Below are 17,668 nucleotides of genomic sequence, written 5' to 3' on the forward strand. Positions count from 1 at the left end.
ATGAAGTTCTTAGAAATGCATATCACTAATCAAAAATTAGGTTTTGATAGTAGGAAATTTTCAAAATATCTTATTATCCTAACGATTTTTGGCATAAAAAAAGATCATTTTGACACATACAATGTGTTGTTGGCTATTGCTACAAATATACTGATGCTGCTTAAGATGGGTTTTGTGGTCCAGGGTCACATATGATAAATTAGGTACTAGACGATTTCAGAACATTTTTGGACTTGTCCAGTATGAATAAGTAGTCTGAAAAAAATTCAACTTGGCAAAAAAGAGCTAACACTTCCAAAAGGTCAAATAACTTCTTATTTTATGTAAACTATCACAGTGAATTTGAGATTAATATCGAATAAGATTATATTAGCTGAACAAATACCTTGCAAATAAATACATATACAATAATAATAATAATATAAAAACACTATTTACTAGCAAATGGGAAGCATAATCAATTAAAAAAGGAAATGTCCAGTGATACTATCATGCACATGGCTAAACCACATTCTATTTTTTATATTATTAAAAAATGCTAACTAGTAGCTACAGTTTAAAAAGCACATTTTAGACACCGTAAGTCAACGGCAGTTTATTCATTAACTACTGCACAGCAGTAGGTTATTTAAATTGCTATTAATTCAGCAGAGAGAAGACAAACTGTACTGTACAAACTATTACTTAGAAGCACTGTCCTGGGCAACTGTGAAAGGGGAGAACACTATATGTTTTCCCCCTGGCCCTTTGAATTTAAGCAACAGATTACATCTACATCTCATTATTGATTAATCAGTCAAACTAATTTGGATTCCTCGTTGCGCCTCAGAAATTCTATGGTTACTGTGTAACAGACCACCAGTGTAAGCATCCTGTTTGTTGTCATGATAACAAAGTGGCGAGGGATACTAGGTCTCTGGTCATTGTATGGTACAGCGCTCATGGCTCTGCTCTTCACTGGCCGGGCTGCTGGGGGTCTGGGATTTTCTTTTGCCTTTAGATGGAGCAGCTGAACCGTGATCTATAATGTGCTGTAGTAGGTCTTTACTCTCGCTATCTGGCAGGTTGTAGAAAAAATACTGAGGTGCCATCTGAATGAACCTGTCACAAGCAAACAGCAAAAGAAAGCATATTATTACAAAGCACAGAATAACAAATCGATTAAATGGTTAAAAGAAAAAGAGTAAATGGCTTGCCAGCCTTAATTAAAATGAGGTTTAAACCTTCAGAAGTCATTTTTAAATTAAACAAAAATAATTTATTAAATTATAAAAGACTGCAAGCTAAAAAAAAAATAAATAAATAAAAAGAAATTACATGTTTGGAGGAAAATTTCTCCGTAGAGTTGACTTCAATGGCGATGTATACACTTTTTAACCACAAATGATTGTCTTGCACTAGCTCGACATCATGTATTATGTAGTCACGTTGGAAAGGTCACATGTGTTGAGGTGGAAGTACCGATTGTACTTCCACCACAACACATGTGAACACATGTGAGCATCCAAAAAAAGTCAAACCTCCTTTACAAAAAAAAATGTAAAACAACAATGGCGGACAATTTTGAAGTTGGAGGAGAAAATAAGATGAAGTTTTTTTTACCCTATACCCTCCCTTTTTGAACCAAAGTACATAGACGAAGAACTAACCAGGCATGACCTTTCCAACTTGATTACATAATGTGTAAAGTCCTAGATGCGCATTGCAGAATTAGTGCAAGACAGGCATTTGTGGTTAAAAAGTATACTAAAAGCATATATGTTTTTGTATAAAAAAAGCTTTTTCTTTAGATAAGATCCTTATTTCTTAGCTGGGATCGTGTAGAGCCCTTTGAAGCTGCAATAAAACTGCAATTTGAACCTTTAACCCGTTGATCCACATTGAACTCCACTATATGGAGAAAAATCCTGGAATGTTTTCCTCAAAAATGAACATCTTGGATGACATGGGGGTGAGTAAATTACCAGGATATTTTATTCTGGAAGTGAACAAATCCTTTAATGGTCATTTCGAATTAAGTGCATGTTTTGAATAAAACTAATTTATAGGTTCTATGAGAGGAAATGAGGGAGGGAAGATTAAAAAAAACAGATAAATGTAGACATAAATCATTAATATTTTATATGAACAAAGTATACTAATAAGTGCGAATTCTGTCATGATTTATCTATTTTACGTTATTTTCTTAGTCCCGTTTCATTATTTATTTATGGCACTGAAGGAGTTTCTCAGTGTGGATTGAACTTGATATTCGGGGCATTTAGACTCCTTGTGAGGAAAATCTATGCACTGCAAAAAGTGCTTTTCTTACTTAGATTTTTTTGTTGTTTCCAGCCAAAATATCAAAAAATTCTTAAATCAAGAAGGATTTTCTAGAAGAATAAAAATAATTTTTACAAGCAAAATAATCTGCCAATGGGGTAAGCAAAAAAATCTTATATCAAACAGAAAACAAGATTATATTTCATATACCATTGGCAGATTATTTTGCTTGTTTCAAGCAAAAATTTTGACTTGTTTTTTTCTGAAAACAAGACAATAATTTGTACTTGTCTAGAAAATCCTTCTTGATTTAAGAATTTTGATATTTTGGCTGGAAACAACAACATCGCCACCTGTAAGCTCTTCCAGTACACTGCAAAAAATGCTTTTCTTACTTAGATTTTTTGTCTTGTTTCCAGCCAAAATATCTAAAAATTCTTAAATCAAGAAGGATTTTCTAGGTGAGTAAAAATGATTTTCTTGTTTTCAGAAAAAAATAGTCAAAATTAAGTGATTTTTTCAATAACGTAAATATTTCATGTAAGAGACATGATTTACGTTATATACAAATTCATATGAAATCAGCACCTCGTAAAATAGTTATGTTTTCTCACAAGATACATTTGCTCTATCACAAGCAGATAAACTACTGCCAAGTACTGCAGCTTTTGTTTTTTGGGAATTATTATAGCTAAATTAGCTCCGACACTTTCTGAAACAAATACAGCTGGAGATTTTTTCTTTGTGAGTTTTAACTTTTCTAATCTAGACAAACCAGATGACAAATCCAGTACGTACTCATGTGCTGAGATCTGAGAGACGGTTCTGATACAGTTGTTCTCTGACAGCGTGTGCTCATGGTACAGAACCCATTCCGGCAGGTTCTTCTTGTGCATCTCGGTTCCGTAGCCAGAGAGTGGATGGATCTGAGCCACATGTTTATGGGTCAGCATGAAGTAATTCCCTGACCCGTCAATGTCCCTCGCCACCTGGAAAACCCCAGACGGAGATTAAACAATTGAAAATGCATTAGAACAGTTTTTTAGACACACTGAACACACGTAAACCACTGTGCCATTTACTAATCTGCTTTAATCACAGACGTTTCTCTCCCAGTGCAATTATTTGCAAAGAAAACTAGTGCACCGTTGTGCATTAACACAGTGCACTTTGGAAAGAGATTAATCCTCTTTCTAGTTCAGTTTTAGAGACTCTGATTTTTGAAGATTAGGCAGTTGCTTTAGTACAATACACAACAATTAACATTTTTCAAAGTGTTTTATTATCAGTGTTGGGGGTAATGCATTACAAGTTTTTCCCCCATTTATTGATTGAAAGCTCTTCTGTCCCCATGTTGAGAAAAATCAAGAGTAAGATGTTACTTTTGCTCTAAAATAAATGTGACAATGCATTAATTCATCTCACTTACAAAAAAAAGATTGAGTACTCCTCAGAATGAATTAAAACAGTGAAATGCAACTCAGAATATGACACAAACCTGCAAAAATTAAGTTAAACAATACAAATATCCTTTCTGAATTCTGAATTCAATCCTATTTTATTAACCACAGTCTTTGCTGCTGACCTTCGATGATCCAATTCAACCGTACTAATAAGCAAAAAATTACTCAAGATAAACTAACCTTTGTTCTTCTTTTTTATTGCTTTTTATTAGGCTTTTGGTGTGAAAAGGCTTTGGCATTTGACAAAAATAGAACTTTTTATATCAAAAACAAGCAAGCCAGCCTGCCCAGATTTAAAAAGTAACGTAACGCATTACTTTCCATAAAAAGTAACTAAGTAACAAATTACTTTTTACTTTTAGAGAGTAATGCAATATTGTAATGCATTACTTTTAAGGCGAGACATTGCAGGTGAATAGGGTAAAAAAAAATAACTTATAATTATTACCTTACTTACCCAGTTGATTGAATTAACAACGAAAATGTTAAGTTTAAATATGCAAATGAGTCATTATTTAATGAAGTATGTGCTACTTTGCATACATTTCTAGTACAAAAATCTAAACACTGGATGAAGTCAGTTTCTAAATTCTTGTTAAATTTTTCACAGAGGGAATTTTGGGTATCTCATTTTGTCACAACGTAATTCAGAAAAAACTTAGAACAGACAGGAAACCATATTTTTAAAAATCTTTTGGATAAAAAATCAAGCAAATTATATATGAACAAATCGCTCTGTAAAAACCTCCAGGATATAGACAGGAATAAAAGTGTAAAGTTTGGTGTGTGTAAGTGCCACTGAATTGGAGATTTATGGCTCAGTGTAGGAGAAAAAAACTCATTTGTGTGAAAACGGCCTTTAAAAATATGCATTGTATTTGAAATCGATTGACACAAATGGATAAAGTCCTATAAAAGAAACACTTTTTTGGATGCATAAAAACACTATGAAAAACCAAACAGACCAAAATCTCAAACTTGATAGGTGCATGAAAAAACTGTGTTTTTGCCAGCAGTTTCTCCCCTTAAAAGTAACTTTTCCCACCACTGTTTATTATGTATATAATTTCTATACACACCTGCATGAAGAAGCCAGCTAGTAGGGCACGTTTGATGTTCAAGCTGTTGCTTTTGGAGCCAAACGCAGGAAAGGACACTGGCAGCTCTAGCCGTTTCAAGATTTCTGCTAGCTCAGAGCGTATCGCATCTGCTGTCTGAAGAGCAGACAGACTGAGGAACTGGTCTTCACACCATCGTTCCACATTAGAGTCTGAAATACAAATGTGAATGCGAATTCATCACTTTTTGTATTATACTGGATAGATTTTGTTTGCTGTCCTGTTTATTTTACAATAATTGACATGCATATGTGCTTTAATACACAAAAATCACTTACATGGCCCTTCCTTAGCATATTTGTAGGCATTAAAGATGTTAACAAGGGTGAAGTGGTCTCCCTCTGCATGCTGGAAGCTCTGATGACACAGTAAGGCCTTCTGTCTCAGTTCCACTGGAGGCGTAAGGAAACTGCTTGGAGCTAAATTACAAATAGAAAGAGTTTTATAATCAATCATAAATGCATTTTTTTTATATTTTTAGTAGTAATAATAAGAATACATATTTAGTGTTTTATTTTATATGTAATATTTAAATGTTTGTTTAAATTGAAGGTACAACAACAGTGATCTGATCCAAATAGATCCAAAAATAACTGAATGGAACTTTGTAAATGCAGACACATGGTGATACACCTGTTGGGTGGATTGTACTGAGACAGGATTACCTGTTAGCATGGCAGCGATGGTCAGCACTTCGCTCACACAGTCAAATTCGCAAGACGCAAGCAAAGTCTTAGCCATCTGTGGCTCCAGAGGAAACTCTGACATGATAATTCCAATCTCGGACAGATTTCCGTCATCATCCAAAGCAGCAAGATAGTCGAGTTCCTCTAAAGCTTGCATCAGGCCTTCTGGATCTACGGTAGAGAGAATAAAATATTTAATGTATTTCAAAATCTTAAAAGTGTGCTATTATTCTATTGTAGAAATAATATCATAAAAAATTATATATATATATATATATATATATCTATATTTTATTGCCTAAATAAAAAAAACTTTTAAAAACCAATTTTATCATTGTTAACTAGAACTAAATCTGTTAAAATTGAAATAAAATAGAAATATCAGATCATAAACTTACATTTTTTTAACTAAAATAAAAAATGCTGCTTTGACAACTAACTGAAGTGGAAATACTATACTAATACTATACTAAAACTAAAACTGAAATAAAAATGATAGAAATTATGACTTAAATCATAATAACGTGATAAAACGTTTAAATTATGACTTAAAAAGTCTAAATGATAAGCTTACAAGTCAAAATTTAAATGGGCTTCCATATAATTTAGACTTTTTAAGGCATTTTTTTTTTCTTACGTGGCGGAAATGGGCTTAAATGGGAAATTAAGTCACTGGTAGAGTCAATTTTGACTTTTTATCTCATAATTTCAACTTTTTAATTTTATAATTTCAACTTTTTATCTAATAATTATGACTTTTTATCTCATAATTTCGACTTTTTAAGGCATGAATTTTTTTCTTACGTGACGGAAATGGGCTTAAATGGGAAATTATAACTTAAAAAGTCAAAATTATGACTTTACAAGTCGAAATTGAAATGGGCTTTCTTATAGTTTTGACATTTTATGGCATGTTTATGAAATCATTAAGTGAATTTCGACTTTTTAAGGCATGAATTTTTTTTCTCAAAATTATGACTTTACAAGTTGAAATTTAAATGGGCTTCCATATAATTTCGACTTTTGAAGGCATTATTTTTTTCTTACGTGGCGGAAATGGGCTTAAATGGGAAATTAAGTCACTGGTAGAGTCAATTTTGACTTTTTATCTCATAATTTCAACTTTTTAATTTTATAATTTCAACTTTTTATCTAATAATTATGACTTTTTATCTCATAATTTCGACGTTTTAAGGCATTTTTTTTTTCTTACGTGACAAAAATGGGCTTAAATGGGAAATTATGACTTAAAAAGTCAAAATTATGACTTTACAAGCTGAAATTGAAATGGGCTTCCTTATAGTTTTGACTTTTTATGGCATGTGTATGAAGTCATTAAGTCAATTTTGACTTTTTAATCTCAGTTTCAATTTTTTTTATCTCATAATTTCGATTTAGTAAATTATAATTTCAAAATGTGGCAGAAATGGTCTTAAATAGGAAATTATAACTTAAAAAGTCAAAATTATGACTTTACAAGTCGAAATTGAAATGGGCTTTCTTATAGTTTTGACATTTTATGGCATGTTTATGAAATCATTAAGTGAATTTCGACTTTTGAAGGCATTATTTTTTTCTTACGTGGCAGAAGTGCGCTTAAATGGGAAATTATGACTTAAAAATTCAAAATTCGAAATTGAAGTGGGCTTCCTTATAGTTTCGACTTGATATGAAATCATTAAGTCAATTTCGACTTATTCTCTTTATCTCATAATTTCAGCTTTTTATCTCATAATTTCGATTTAGTAAATCATAATTTCAAAATGTATAAAAATTCGACTTAAGTATAAGTCATATAATTTCGACTTTTTAAGGCATGAATTTTTTCTAAAAAAAAATTTCTCAAAATTATGACTTTACAAGTTGAAATTTAAATGGGCTTCCATATAATTTCGACTTTTGAAGGCATTATTTTTTTCTTACGTGGCGGAAATGGGCTTAAATGGGAAATTAAGTCACTGGTAGAGTCAATTTTCACTTTTTATCTAATAATTATGACTTTTTATCTCATAATTTCGACGTTTTAAGGCATATTTTTTTTCTTACGTGACAAAAATGGGCTTAAATGGGAAATTATGACTTAAAAAGTCAAAATTATGACTTTACAAGCTGAAATTGAAATGGGCTTCCTTATAGTTTTGACTTTTTATGGCATGTGTATGAAGTCATTAAGTCAATTTTGACTTTTTAATCTCAGTTTCAATTTTTTTTATCTCATAATTTCGATTTAGTAAATTATAATTTCAAAATGTGGCAGAAATGGTCTTAAATGGGAAATTATAACTTAAAAAGTCAAAATTATGACTTTACAAGTCGAAATTGAAATGGGCTTTCTTATAGTTTTGACATTTTATGGCATGTTTATGAAATCATTAAGTGAATTTCGACTTTTTAAGGCATGAATTTTTTCTCTCAAAATTATGACTTTATGGGGGCGCGCTTCCAGCGGTGAATTCAATAGCTCTCCGATAATCTCAATAATTTTATATAAATAAATACATTATAGTCTTTTAAAAGGACTAAAAACTCGTTCGGGAAAAACTAACAATGCCAGCAAAGCAAAAGAAAGCTGAAAAGTCGTGTATCGATGAAGAAAACACGACCAATCCTTCCGAATTACCGACAGGTGCTAGCCACGCTAGCAACAAGGCTAACTTTACGGACGCCACAAATACAGACATCCTGGAAGCAATTGCTAATTTGAACAGCTCCTTCGACCAAAAATTTGATGTTCTTTCGTCGACATTATCCGAGGTGAAAGTATCGCTTGCTAATATCTCTGTCAGGGTGACCGAAGCGGAGGAGGCGACTAAAATTCACGAAACCCGCATTGAATTGCTGGAGCAACGATGCGCACACCTGGAGACTGAATGTGGAAAACTTCGGGAAAAGACATGTGATTTAGAATCAAGATCTCGACGTCAAAACATCAGGATTTACGGAATAAAGGAAGGCGCTGAGAAGGGTAACCCAACAGAATTCGTGACCAATCTTCTGATGCAGGTGCTGAGTGAAGGGAATTTCGAAAGTCCAGTCATTGACAGGGCACACCGATCGCCGCAACCATCAAGAGATGAGAGACCTCGGGCATTTATTGTTCGAGTTCATCATTACCAAGTGAAGGAAAGCATTCTACGTTTGGCAAGATCGAAACCCCTGCAATACGATGGCTCAGCGATACATATCTTTCCTGATCTTGCAGCCGACGTAATGAAAAAGAGACAAAAGTTTGACAGCATACGAAAAAAATGCAGAGAGCATGAGGTGAGATGTGGATTTCGTTTTCCCTCAAAGTTCATCGTGACCGTCAAAGGTAATGAAACGAAGGCTTTTGATTCACCGGAGATGGCCGAATCATATCTACGTCAAACTGTGGACAACTGGTAAAGCAATTGAACTGAACTGTTGAAAGTGGCAAGAGTCATAGCGAACGAGCTCAGCTACGAACATATTTGATTAACAAAAAGACTATAAATGATCATTTTGGTTATATTTTGAGATATTCGGTGACTATTTCAATGGAAGAATGCCAAAGGGCATCGAGGGTGAGTTGACAGATGCAAACGTTACCTTTAGGGGGGAAAGTATCCATAATGGTTACATGGGATACAATAATCGGGGGGAGGGTGGGTGGAGTGGGGATTTTGTTTTGTAATAAGCTACTTCCAAGAGAACTTTGATATATGGTCCATTTCTTTCTTGTAAAGATTTAGGTGGTACTGTATGTATGTAGCTTTTCTAAATGAAAATGAAAATAAAGAGTTGAAAAAAAAAAAAAAAAAAAAATTATGACTTTACAAGTTGAAATTTAAATGGGCTTCCATATAATTTAGACTTTTGAAGGCATTATTTTTTTCTTACGTGGCAGAAGTGCGCTTAAATGGGAAATTATGACTTAAAAATTCAAAATTCGAAATTGAAGTGGGCTTCCTTATAGTTTCGACTTGATATGAAATCATTAAGTCAATTTCGACTTATTCTCTTTATTCTCTTTATCTCATAATTTCAGCTTTTTATCTCATAATTTCGATTTAGTAAATCATAATTTCAAAATGTATAAAAATTCGACTTTTTAAGGCATGAATTGTTTTCTTACGTGGCCTGGTTTCTGATCTAAATAAAAATTAGCAAATACATTTTTGTTAATTTCAATAAAATACGAACAAAACATTATTATGAGTCGTTAAAATTATAGGTGATTGTAAAAACCACCTGAGCAAGTATTATTGTGGGAATAAGTCCACAGGTTATCAACTTATCATCAATGCATTTTTTTATATAGAAATGCCTGTCTGACAGTGCAGACAGTAAATAGACAACAAACTCTCACTAATTTGTGGCATCATAACAAAAGCGGCTCACATATTTGCATCATGAGATAAACAAGTTCATCTAGTTCATCACACCATGTTGTTTTCGCAGAAATGCTGTTGTCGCAGCTCCACTAATGATGCTGCTCATCTGACTGGGGTGTGTTATGGAAGCAGGTTATCTCTGGAACAATGAACCCAGTCAGAGTGCTGTCGGCTCAGCTAACGCACGGCTCACCACCTCTTAATACCAGCAGTGAGCAGGACAGGCCCATCTGCACCCTTACTGTGAGCCAAGAGAACGTAGCTGATCCCAGCTTTGCTTGGCTGTTGTAAACAGCGGATCGTGAATAACTTGCTTGTGTTTAGACAGGCTGCCTACATTCATGTGAGAGATTCTACAAACCAAGTGTATGAAAAATTGAATGCGATTATCTTCAATATGTGAAAAATATACAGTTGAATCAAAAGTTTACAGCTTGCAGTAATCTGCAAAATGTTAATTAATTTTTTTTTTACCAAAATGCATGTTATTTTTTATTTAGTACTGACCTGAAAAAGATATTTCACATAAAAGATGTTTACATATGGTCCACAATCCAAAATAATAGTTGAATTTATAAAAATGACCCTGTTCAAAAGTTCTTTGATTTTTAATACTGTGTTGATCCACAGTTGTGTGGGTTTTTTTTGTTTAGTGATAGTTGTTCATGAGTCCCTTGTTTGTCCTGAACTGTTCACTGTTCTTCAGAACAATCCCACAAATTCTTTGGTTTTTTAGCATTTTTGTGTATTTGGACACCTTCCAACAATGGCTGTAGGGTTTTCAAATCCATCTTTTCACACTGAAGACAACTGAGGGACTCATATGCAACTATTACAGAAGGTTCAAACGCTCACTGATGCTTCAGAAGGAAACACGATGCATTAAAATTCTGGTAGTGAAAACTTATTGAATTTGAAGATCAGAGTAAATTTAACATATTTTGTCTTCGGGGAAACATGTAAATATCTTCTGTAGCTTCTGAAGGGCTGTACTAAATGAAAAAATATTATATTTATGCAAAATAAGAAATTCTATTTATTCCATTCAAAAGTTTTCACCCCCCGGCTCTAATGCATCGTGTTTCCTTCTGAAGCATCAGTGAGTGTTTGAAACTTCTGTAATAGTTGCATATGAGTCCCTCAGTTGTCCTCAGTGTGAAAAGATGGATCTTAAAATTATGCAGTCATTGTTGGAAAGGGTTCAAATACACAAAAATGCTGAAAAACCAAAGAATTTGTGAAAATGATCATTTTCATTTGTGAGTGAACTATTCCTTTAAAGAGATTTGATAAATTGATGTATCTCACCTGGTCTGTCAATGAAGTCACAGTGGCTCAGTCCAGCTATTTCCATGCGCTTCAGGAAGAGCACAGTGGACGTGATGTCAGACTCAAGAATATGTGCGACGCTCTCAGCAGGAAGTGACGTGTCCTCTTGATACAAACAGAAACACTTGCCTGCAGAAATAAACCATTTCAGGCATATGATTCAGTGCTTGTTTTAAGTAAACATGCCATTCAATAGTTTGGGGTTGGTAACACTTTTTAAATGTTTTTGTCCATGTTCATCAAGACTGCATTTATTTGATAAAAAAAATCAGTAATCAATTATATTGTGAAATATTACAATTTAAAAGAATTGTTTTCTAATTTAATATATTATTAAATGTTATTTATTACTGTGTTGGGAAAGATGAATTTTCAGCATCATTACTGCAGTCCTCAGTGTCACATGATACTTCAGAAATCAATCTAATATGCTGATTTGCTGCTCAAGAAACATTTATAATTATGTTGAAAGTAATGTTTAAACAGCTGTGTTGCTTAAAGGAGAAGTTCACTTCCAGAACAAACATGTACAGATAATTTACTCACCCCCTTGTCATTTTGAGAAAAACATTTTAGGATTTTTGTCTATATAGTGGACTTCAATGGTGCCCTGAGTTTGAACTTCCAAAATGCAGTTTAAATGCAGCTTCAAAGGGCTCTAAACAATCCCAGCCGAGGAAGAAGGGTCTTATCTAGCAAAACGGTTATTTTTACACTGCTTTCTAAAAAAACAATTGACAATTTATATACTTTTTAACATTAAATGCTTGTCTTGTCTAGCTCTGCGTAAACTCTGTGTATTCCGGTTCAAGACAGTTAGGGTATGTCGAAAAACTCCCATCTCATTTTCTCCTCCAACTTCAAAATTGTCCTACACTGCTGCAGAAGAATCAACCCAGTGTTTACAAAGTGAACATGCAAAGACAATCAAACTGCCTTTACAAAAAAAGCTAAAATATCGATGTAGGATGATTTTGAAGTTGGAGAAAAAAATCAGATGGAAGTTTTTCGACATACTCTAACTGTCATGAACCAGAATCGTTTTGCTAGATAAGACTCTTCTTCCTCGGCTGGGATTGTTTAGAGCCCTTTGAAGCTACATTTAAACTGCATTTTGGAAGTTCAAAAAAATATATGCCCCCAAATCCTTGAACAATAATGTGTGTTGTGTATTAAAATTATGTCTTTATTTCAACATTATAAAAAGCAAAAAGTGCTCACCTGTTGGGCCTGCAAGTTGTTTGCGGCTCTCAGCTTGGCTCTTGCTGATTGGTCGAATAACAATGGAATTGGCTCTGATTCTAGGATTGTACACCTGTCACAATAAAACATCACTGTTTCATGCCCACCAATCAAAATGTATACAATATATAACACAGAGCTCATTATACGCAATAGTCTATTAAGGCTGAAATAAAAAAAACGAAATCACTACGTACATATCGTTTTTGCACTCCAGCATCAATCACAAAGCGAATACTGTGAACGGCCCAGAACAAGTCTTCACTGGGGCTGCAGGTGAGGAAGACTTTCCTACTCTTGCTCTCCTCAGAGAGCACTGAGAGACTGTCTCCTTGAGCAGGGCACAGAGACACGGGCACCAGCTCGCCATGAGACAATGCAAGATTGGCACCCTCTCGCCGCAAAATGGCATGGGCACATTCAATCTCCTTGAAAATGAGAAGAGAAAGAGAAGTCTCTATTAGCATGGAAATGTTTTCTGTTCTATGCCAGATTCCCTGAAGGAAGGCAAGGTGACATTTATATGACATAAAACTAAGGATCCATTAAAATAATGATCAGGAGGTTGAGATGATAATAAAAAGTTAAAAGTAAAAGTCTTTAGTCTGTAAACTTGAGAGTACTTTATGTCTGTTTACACTTTAAATTACTAACTTATAAATAATTAATCACTACTTCTATGGTGCCCCCGAGTATGAACTTCCAAAATGCAGCTTCAAAGGGCTCTAAACGATCACAGCCGAGGAAAGAAGGGTCTTATCTAGCAAAACGATTTTTTATATACTTTTTAACCTCAAATGCTCGTCATGTCTAGCTTGGCAAGATGAGAGTTTGAGATTAAAAAGTATATAAGTTGTAAATGTTTTTAGAAAATAACCGATCGTTTCACTAGATAAGACCCTTATTCCTTGGCTGGGATCATTTAGAGCCCTTTAAAGCTGCATTTTGGAAGTTCAAACTCGGGGGCACCATAGAAGTCCATTATATGGAGGGAAATCCTCAAATGTTTTCCTCAAAAAACACCATTTCTTTACGACTGAAGAAAGAAAGACATGAACATCTTGGATGACAAGGGGGTGAGTACACTGCAAAAAATGCTTTTCTTACTTAGATTTTTTGTCTTGTTTCCAGCCAAAATATCTAAAATATCTTGAATCAGGAAGGATTTTCTAGACAAGTAAAAATTATTATCTTGTTTTTAGTAAAAACAAGTCAAAATTAAGTGAGTTTTTGCTTAAAACAAGCAAAATAATCTGCCAATGGGGTAAGAAAAAAAATCTTATTTCAAGCAGACAACTAGATTTTTTTTCTTACCCCATTGGCAGATTATTTTGCTTGTTTTAAGCAAAAACTCACCAAATTTTGACTTGTTTTTACTAAAAACAAGACACAAATTTTTACTTGTCTAGAAAATCCTTCCTGATTCAAGAAATTTTAGATATTTTGGCTGGAAACAAGACAAAAAATCTAAGTAAGAAAAGCATTTTTTGCAGTGATACATTATCTGTACATTTTTGTTCTGAAAGTGAACTACTCCTTTAATGGTTAAATGATCTTACTTGCTCAGTTGCCAGAAACGTCACAATGTCTCCGTGCTTTTGATTCTGATGTATCTCCAGAGCCAGTCTAAGAGCAGAGCAAAGGTAATCCTTCACACCTCCTCTCCCACTTCCGTACACCACCTCGCACGGCTGCGGCCCGTCCAGCCGGATCTGAGGAACGCTTCCACAGTGGCGTAGCAGTTTCTCAGCGGAGTGAGGGGCGGTGAGGATAACCAGCCTAAGCTCTGGCCGCGTCAGGAGCACGTCTTTGAGCAGCCCGAGGAGCAGGTCTGTGCTGACGGTGCGTTCCTGGGCCTGATCAACGACCACCACGCCACACTGCTCCAACAGAGGGTCCGACATCATTTCCCGGAGCAACACATCATCTGTGCAGTATCTGCAAAGCAACAGATGCCATTGCAGGCCTCTTCAAGAGGGAAAATCTAAGACAAACTAAAATAATGAGCCGGGCGAAGACAAGCAGACGTGATTGGGTGATAATTTACTCTGGGAATTGTCAGTGTTTTCCTTAAGGTCAGTGTTTTCATTAAGTCAGACCCTCTCAGCTGTCCTAATCACTGTTCTGGCTCTTTGTTCACCAGGCTGACTTATGGCTGCTCTGATAGCTCTGATGAAGCATATGGGCAGTATGGAAACACGGCAGCTGCCGTGGAGACCCTCGGACCGGTCCCCCTCAGCCTTTTGTTAGCTTTTATATTGTTTAGAAGGACAGGCGCCCCTGAAAAGGAGATGCACGTGTGGTGGTAATGAAGGGGGGAGGGGAAGATCGCAGAATTGAATGGAGGAAAAAGTCCAGGGAAAATGACCAAATGATGCTGCGCAGACTTTACATGCCTAGGGATCATATACGCACCTCAGTACAGTGTCATGGGAGCTGCAGGTCTGAAGTGGGATGCTGTATCCGACCTCATTGCCGATGTTGACGTCCATCTCGTCTGCCACACGAAGGGCCAGTTCAACAGTGCTCCGTTGGTGAATCTGAGTGCACACTACCATGCCGTTCTGATACTGCGCAGACAGGCAAAACTCTGCACACCACTGAGGGATCTAAATGAAGTAAACACAGAAAACCCATGCTTTAAGGCTTTTAAAAAATAAAACACTCACAAATAAGATACCTTTGATACTTTCAGTGATAAACAGGTTGCATCTACTTCATACTAAATTATATCACTGCAAAAAATGTTTTTTTTTCTTACTTAGATGTTTTTTTCTTGTTTCTAGCAAAAATATCTGAAAATTCTTAAATCAAGATGGATTTCCTAGACGAGTAAAAACAGAAAAAACAAGTCAAAATTAAGTGATTTTTTTGCTTAGAACATGCAAAATATTCTGCCAATGGGGTAAGAAAAAAAATCTTATTTCAAAAAGAAAACAAGATAATTTTTCTTACCCCATTGGCAGATTATTTTGCTTGTTTCAAGCAAAAACACACTTAATTTTGACTTGTTATTTCTGAAAACAAGATTTTTTTTTACTCGTCTAGAAAATCATTTTTGATTTAAGAATTTTTCGATATTTTGGCTGGAAACAAGACAAAAAATCTAAGTAAGAAAAGCATTTTTTCCAGTGATTTTACATAAAAGATAAAAGAAGCAGAATAATGCAGTATGATGTTCACATTAAATTCAATCAAGCAAATGAAATATTAAGATGAATATGAACTCACCTGAGTGCTTTGCCCTGTTTTAGCTGTGCCAGTCACAATCACAATCTGGCTGCTCATTAAACTATCCATAAATTCGCATTTCGCTCCCCACACCGGCAGACCCTTTCTTTCTCTTAATAGTTCGTAATATCTTGAAGAAAAAGGGAGTCCGTCGAACTGATTTAACTCCAGCAGATCATCTGCATCAATATCTTGAGCTACGCAGGTTTCGGATAGTTTCTCCACATCTGTTGATAGCTCCATCTCCATCGTTGACCTAACGTTAATTCGCCGCAAATAAATCAAACTGAACAAATAGACTGAATCACGGTCTATTAGTTATGTGACATATTTATGGTCCTAAACAGGTTAACGTTACCTCCTCCGGATGAGTTTTAGCAACCCGCGCTCAGGAGATACAGAGCCTTTGTGTCATGAGTTGTCCCGCTCAGCTCACTGATGTCCGATTCGTGAACGAATTCGGATCTTTTTAATGAGTCGGATCTTTTTAATGAGTCGCTCAGAGTTGTTTTCGAGTCCGCAACTGCTAGGAAGAGCATTTGTGACCCTGAACTACAAAACCTTATTATTAAAATGTAGCCATCTAGGGGTCATCAGCGGATGCTTGGGGGCCTCAAGATGACTTAAAATTATTTAAATATTAACTCATTTTAAAAGTGTTATTTCTAGACCTGAAAAAGTGATGTATATGTATAATATGTATAATAATAATTATGTATAGTAATAATAATTAAGTTCTTTAGTGTCACTCTTACTAAAACTTAAATAACATTTTATAACTTGAGTTAGACCGGAAGAAATCGCTTTTTAGCACTGCATTATATTCTTTAAAAGGTAAGGGGAAATTAAAAAATTAAATTGTTCTTAAGACAAAAAATTACCAGATTAATTTTTAAAAATTAAAATAATTTAATATTCCTGTTAAACCACGTAGAAAGAAAAATAGATGTATTACTAATTTTTATACCTGAGGTGTTACAGTACATAAAAACTGTGGTAATAATAACACAACTTCCAGATCCTTTTTAAAGCGTTTAATATGCCAGGGACCACGTGATGAATTAAAAGAATCACTGAATCGTTTTTGACCTGGTGATTTGTTCAAAAGAACCGATTCGAACTTCTAGTCATTGGCTGTGTCCAAATTCAGGGTCTGCATCCTCCTTAGGATCCTTCCTACCAGGTTGAAGGAGGAGGGGTCCTCCGAAGACCGCAAAACCTGGAAGTAGGTGTCAGTGAATTTGGACAGCCTACACTTCTTTCAGTTCCCTCCCTTCCCCGTTGCTCATATCCTGTCGCCTAGCAACCGTAACAGCGCTAAGCAAGAAGTAAGGTTATCTGTACTGCACAAAACAAAATAACTACTCTTTCATCCCTAAAAGCGTTAAAAACATTTTCAATCACAAACAAGAAATTAGCTGTGTGTAAGGGGATATTCACACAGACAGTAAGAAAGAAGCTATTTTACGAAAGTGATGTTTTCTAACATATATACATACAAATGTAAAAAAATAAGCTTAACGCTAAAACCAAAGGCCTAACTAGACAACCGCTGTAAAAAAAAATATTTTTTGAAACGGCAGTTTTTTTAAAACTTCCATCATTACTACCGCTTGCTTCGTCCACCATTATTTGAAAATTCTGGAAGCGCTCCGCCGAAAGGAATTGTGGGATAGGTAGGACGGGAAAGGATCCACCAGACCCATCCTTCAAATTCGGGGAAAAGGAGGACGTATTTGTGGGCCGCATTTGAAGGATCCTATGAATTTGGACAGCCTTCGTCGCGGCGCTGTGACGTAACATCCTTCTAATGAGTCCTCCGAAGGATGTAGACCCTGAATTTGGACACAGCCATTAGCGCGCTGAATCACCGCTCATACTCACAGATTTGGAGCGGTCATGTGGTCATTTAATCCCATCACAATAGAGCCCCAACTGATGAAAATACAGGGTGAAATAAGGGTTCAGTCTCAATAACCATA

General features: G+C 35.1%; 1 protein-coding gene across 1 annotated transcript in view; it reads right to left on the reverse strand.

Annotated features, from left to right (window-relative positions):
* dhx32b (DEAH (Asp-Glu-Ala-His) box polypeptide 32b) overlaps window positions 1-16,084 on the reverse strand; it is a 17,746-nt gene extending 1,662 nt beyond the window's left edge. The window contains exons 1-11 of the mRNA XM_073826962.1: window positions 15,687-16,084; window positions 14,871-15,064; window positions 14,015-14,393; window positions 12,653-12,883; window positions 12,435-12,528; window positions 11,193-11,342; window positions 5,509-5,700; window positions 5,122-5,262; window positions 4,805-4,995; window positions 3,061-3,251; window positions 1-1,101 (exon numbers count right to left, since the gene is read on the reverse strand). The exon at window positions 1-1,101 is cut by the window's left edge and continues 1,662 nt beyond it. Of these exons, the coding sequence (XP_073683063.1) occupies window positions 921-1,101; window positions 3,061-3,251; window positions 4,805-4,995; window positions 5,122-5,262; window positions 5,509-5,700; window positions 11,193-11,342; window positions 12,435-12,528; window positions 12,653-12,883; window positions 14,015-14,393; window positions 14,871-15,064; window positions 15,687-15,935 (2,193 nt within the window). The 5' untranslated portion in view covers window positions 15,936-16,084 and the 3' untranslated portion in view covers window positions 1-920. The remainder of the gene's footprint in view (window positions 1,102-3,060; window positions 3,252-4,804; window positions 4,996-5,121; window positions 5,263-5,508; window positions 5,701-11,192; window positions 11,343-12,434; window positions 12,529-12,652; window positions 12,884-14,014; window positions 14,394-14,870; window positions 15,065-15,686) is intronic.
* Between the last annotated feature and the right edge of the window lie 1,584 nt (window positions 16,085-17,668).

The sequence above is a fragment of the Garra rufa genome, chromosome 21 (genome assembly GCF_049309525.1).
Source record: "Garra rufa chromosome 21, GarRuf1.0, whole genome shotgun sequence".
Classification (NCBI taxonomy): domain Eukaryota; kingdom Metazoa; phylum Chordata; class Actinopteri; order Cypriniformes; family Cyprinidae; genus Garra; species Garra rufa.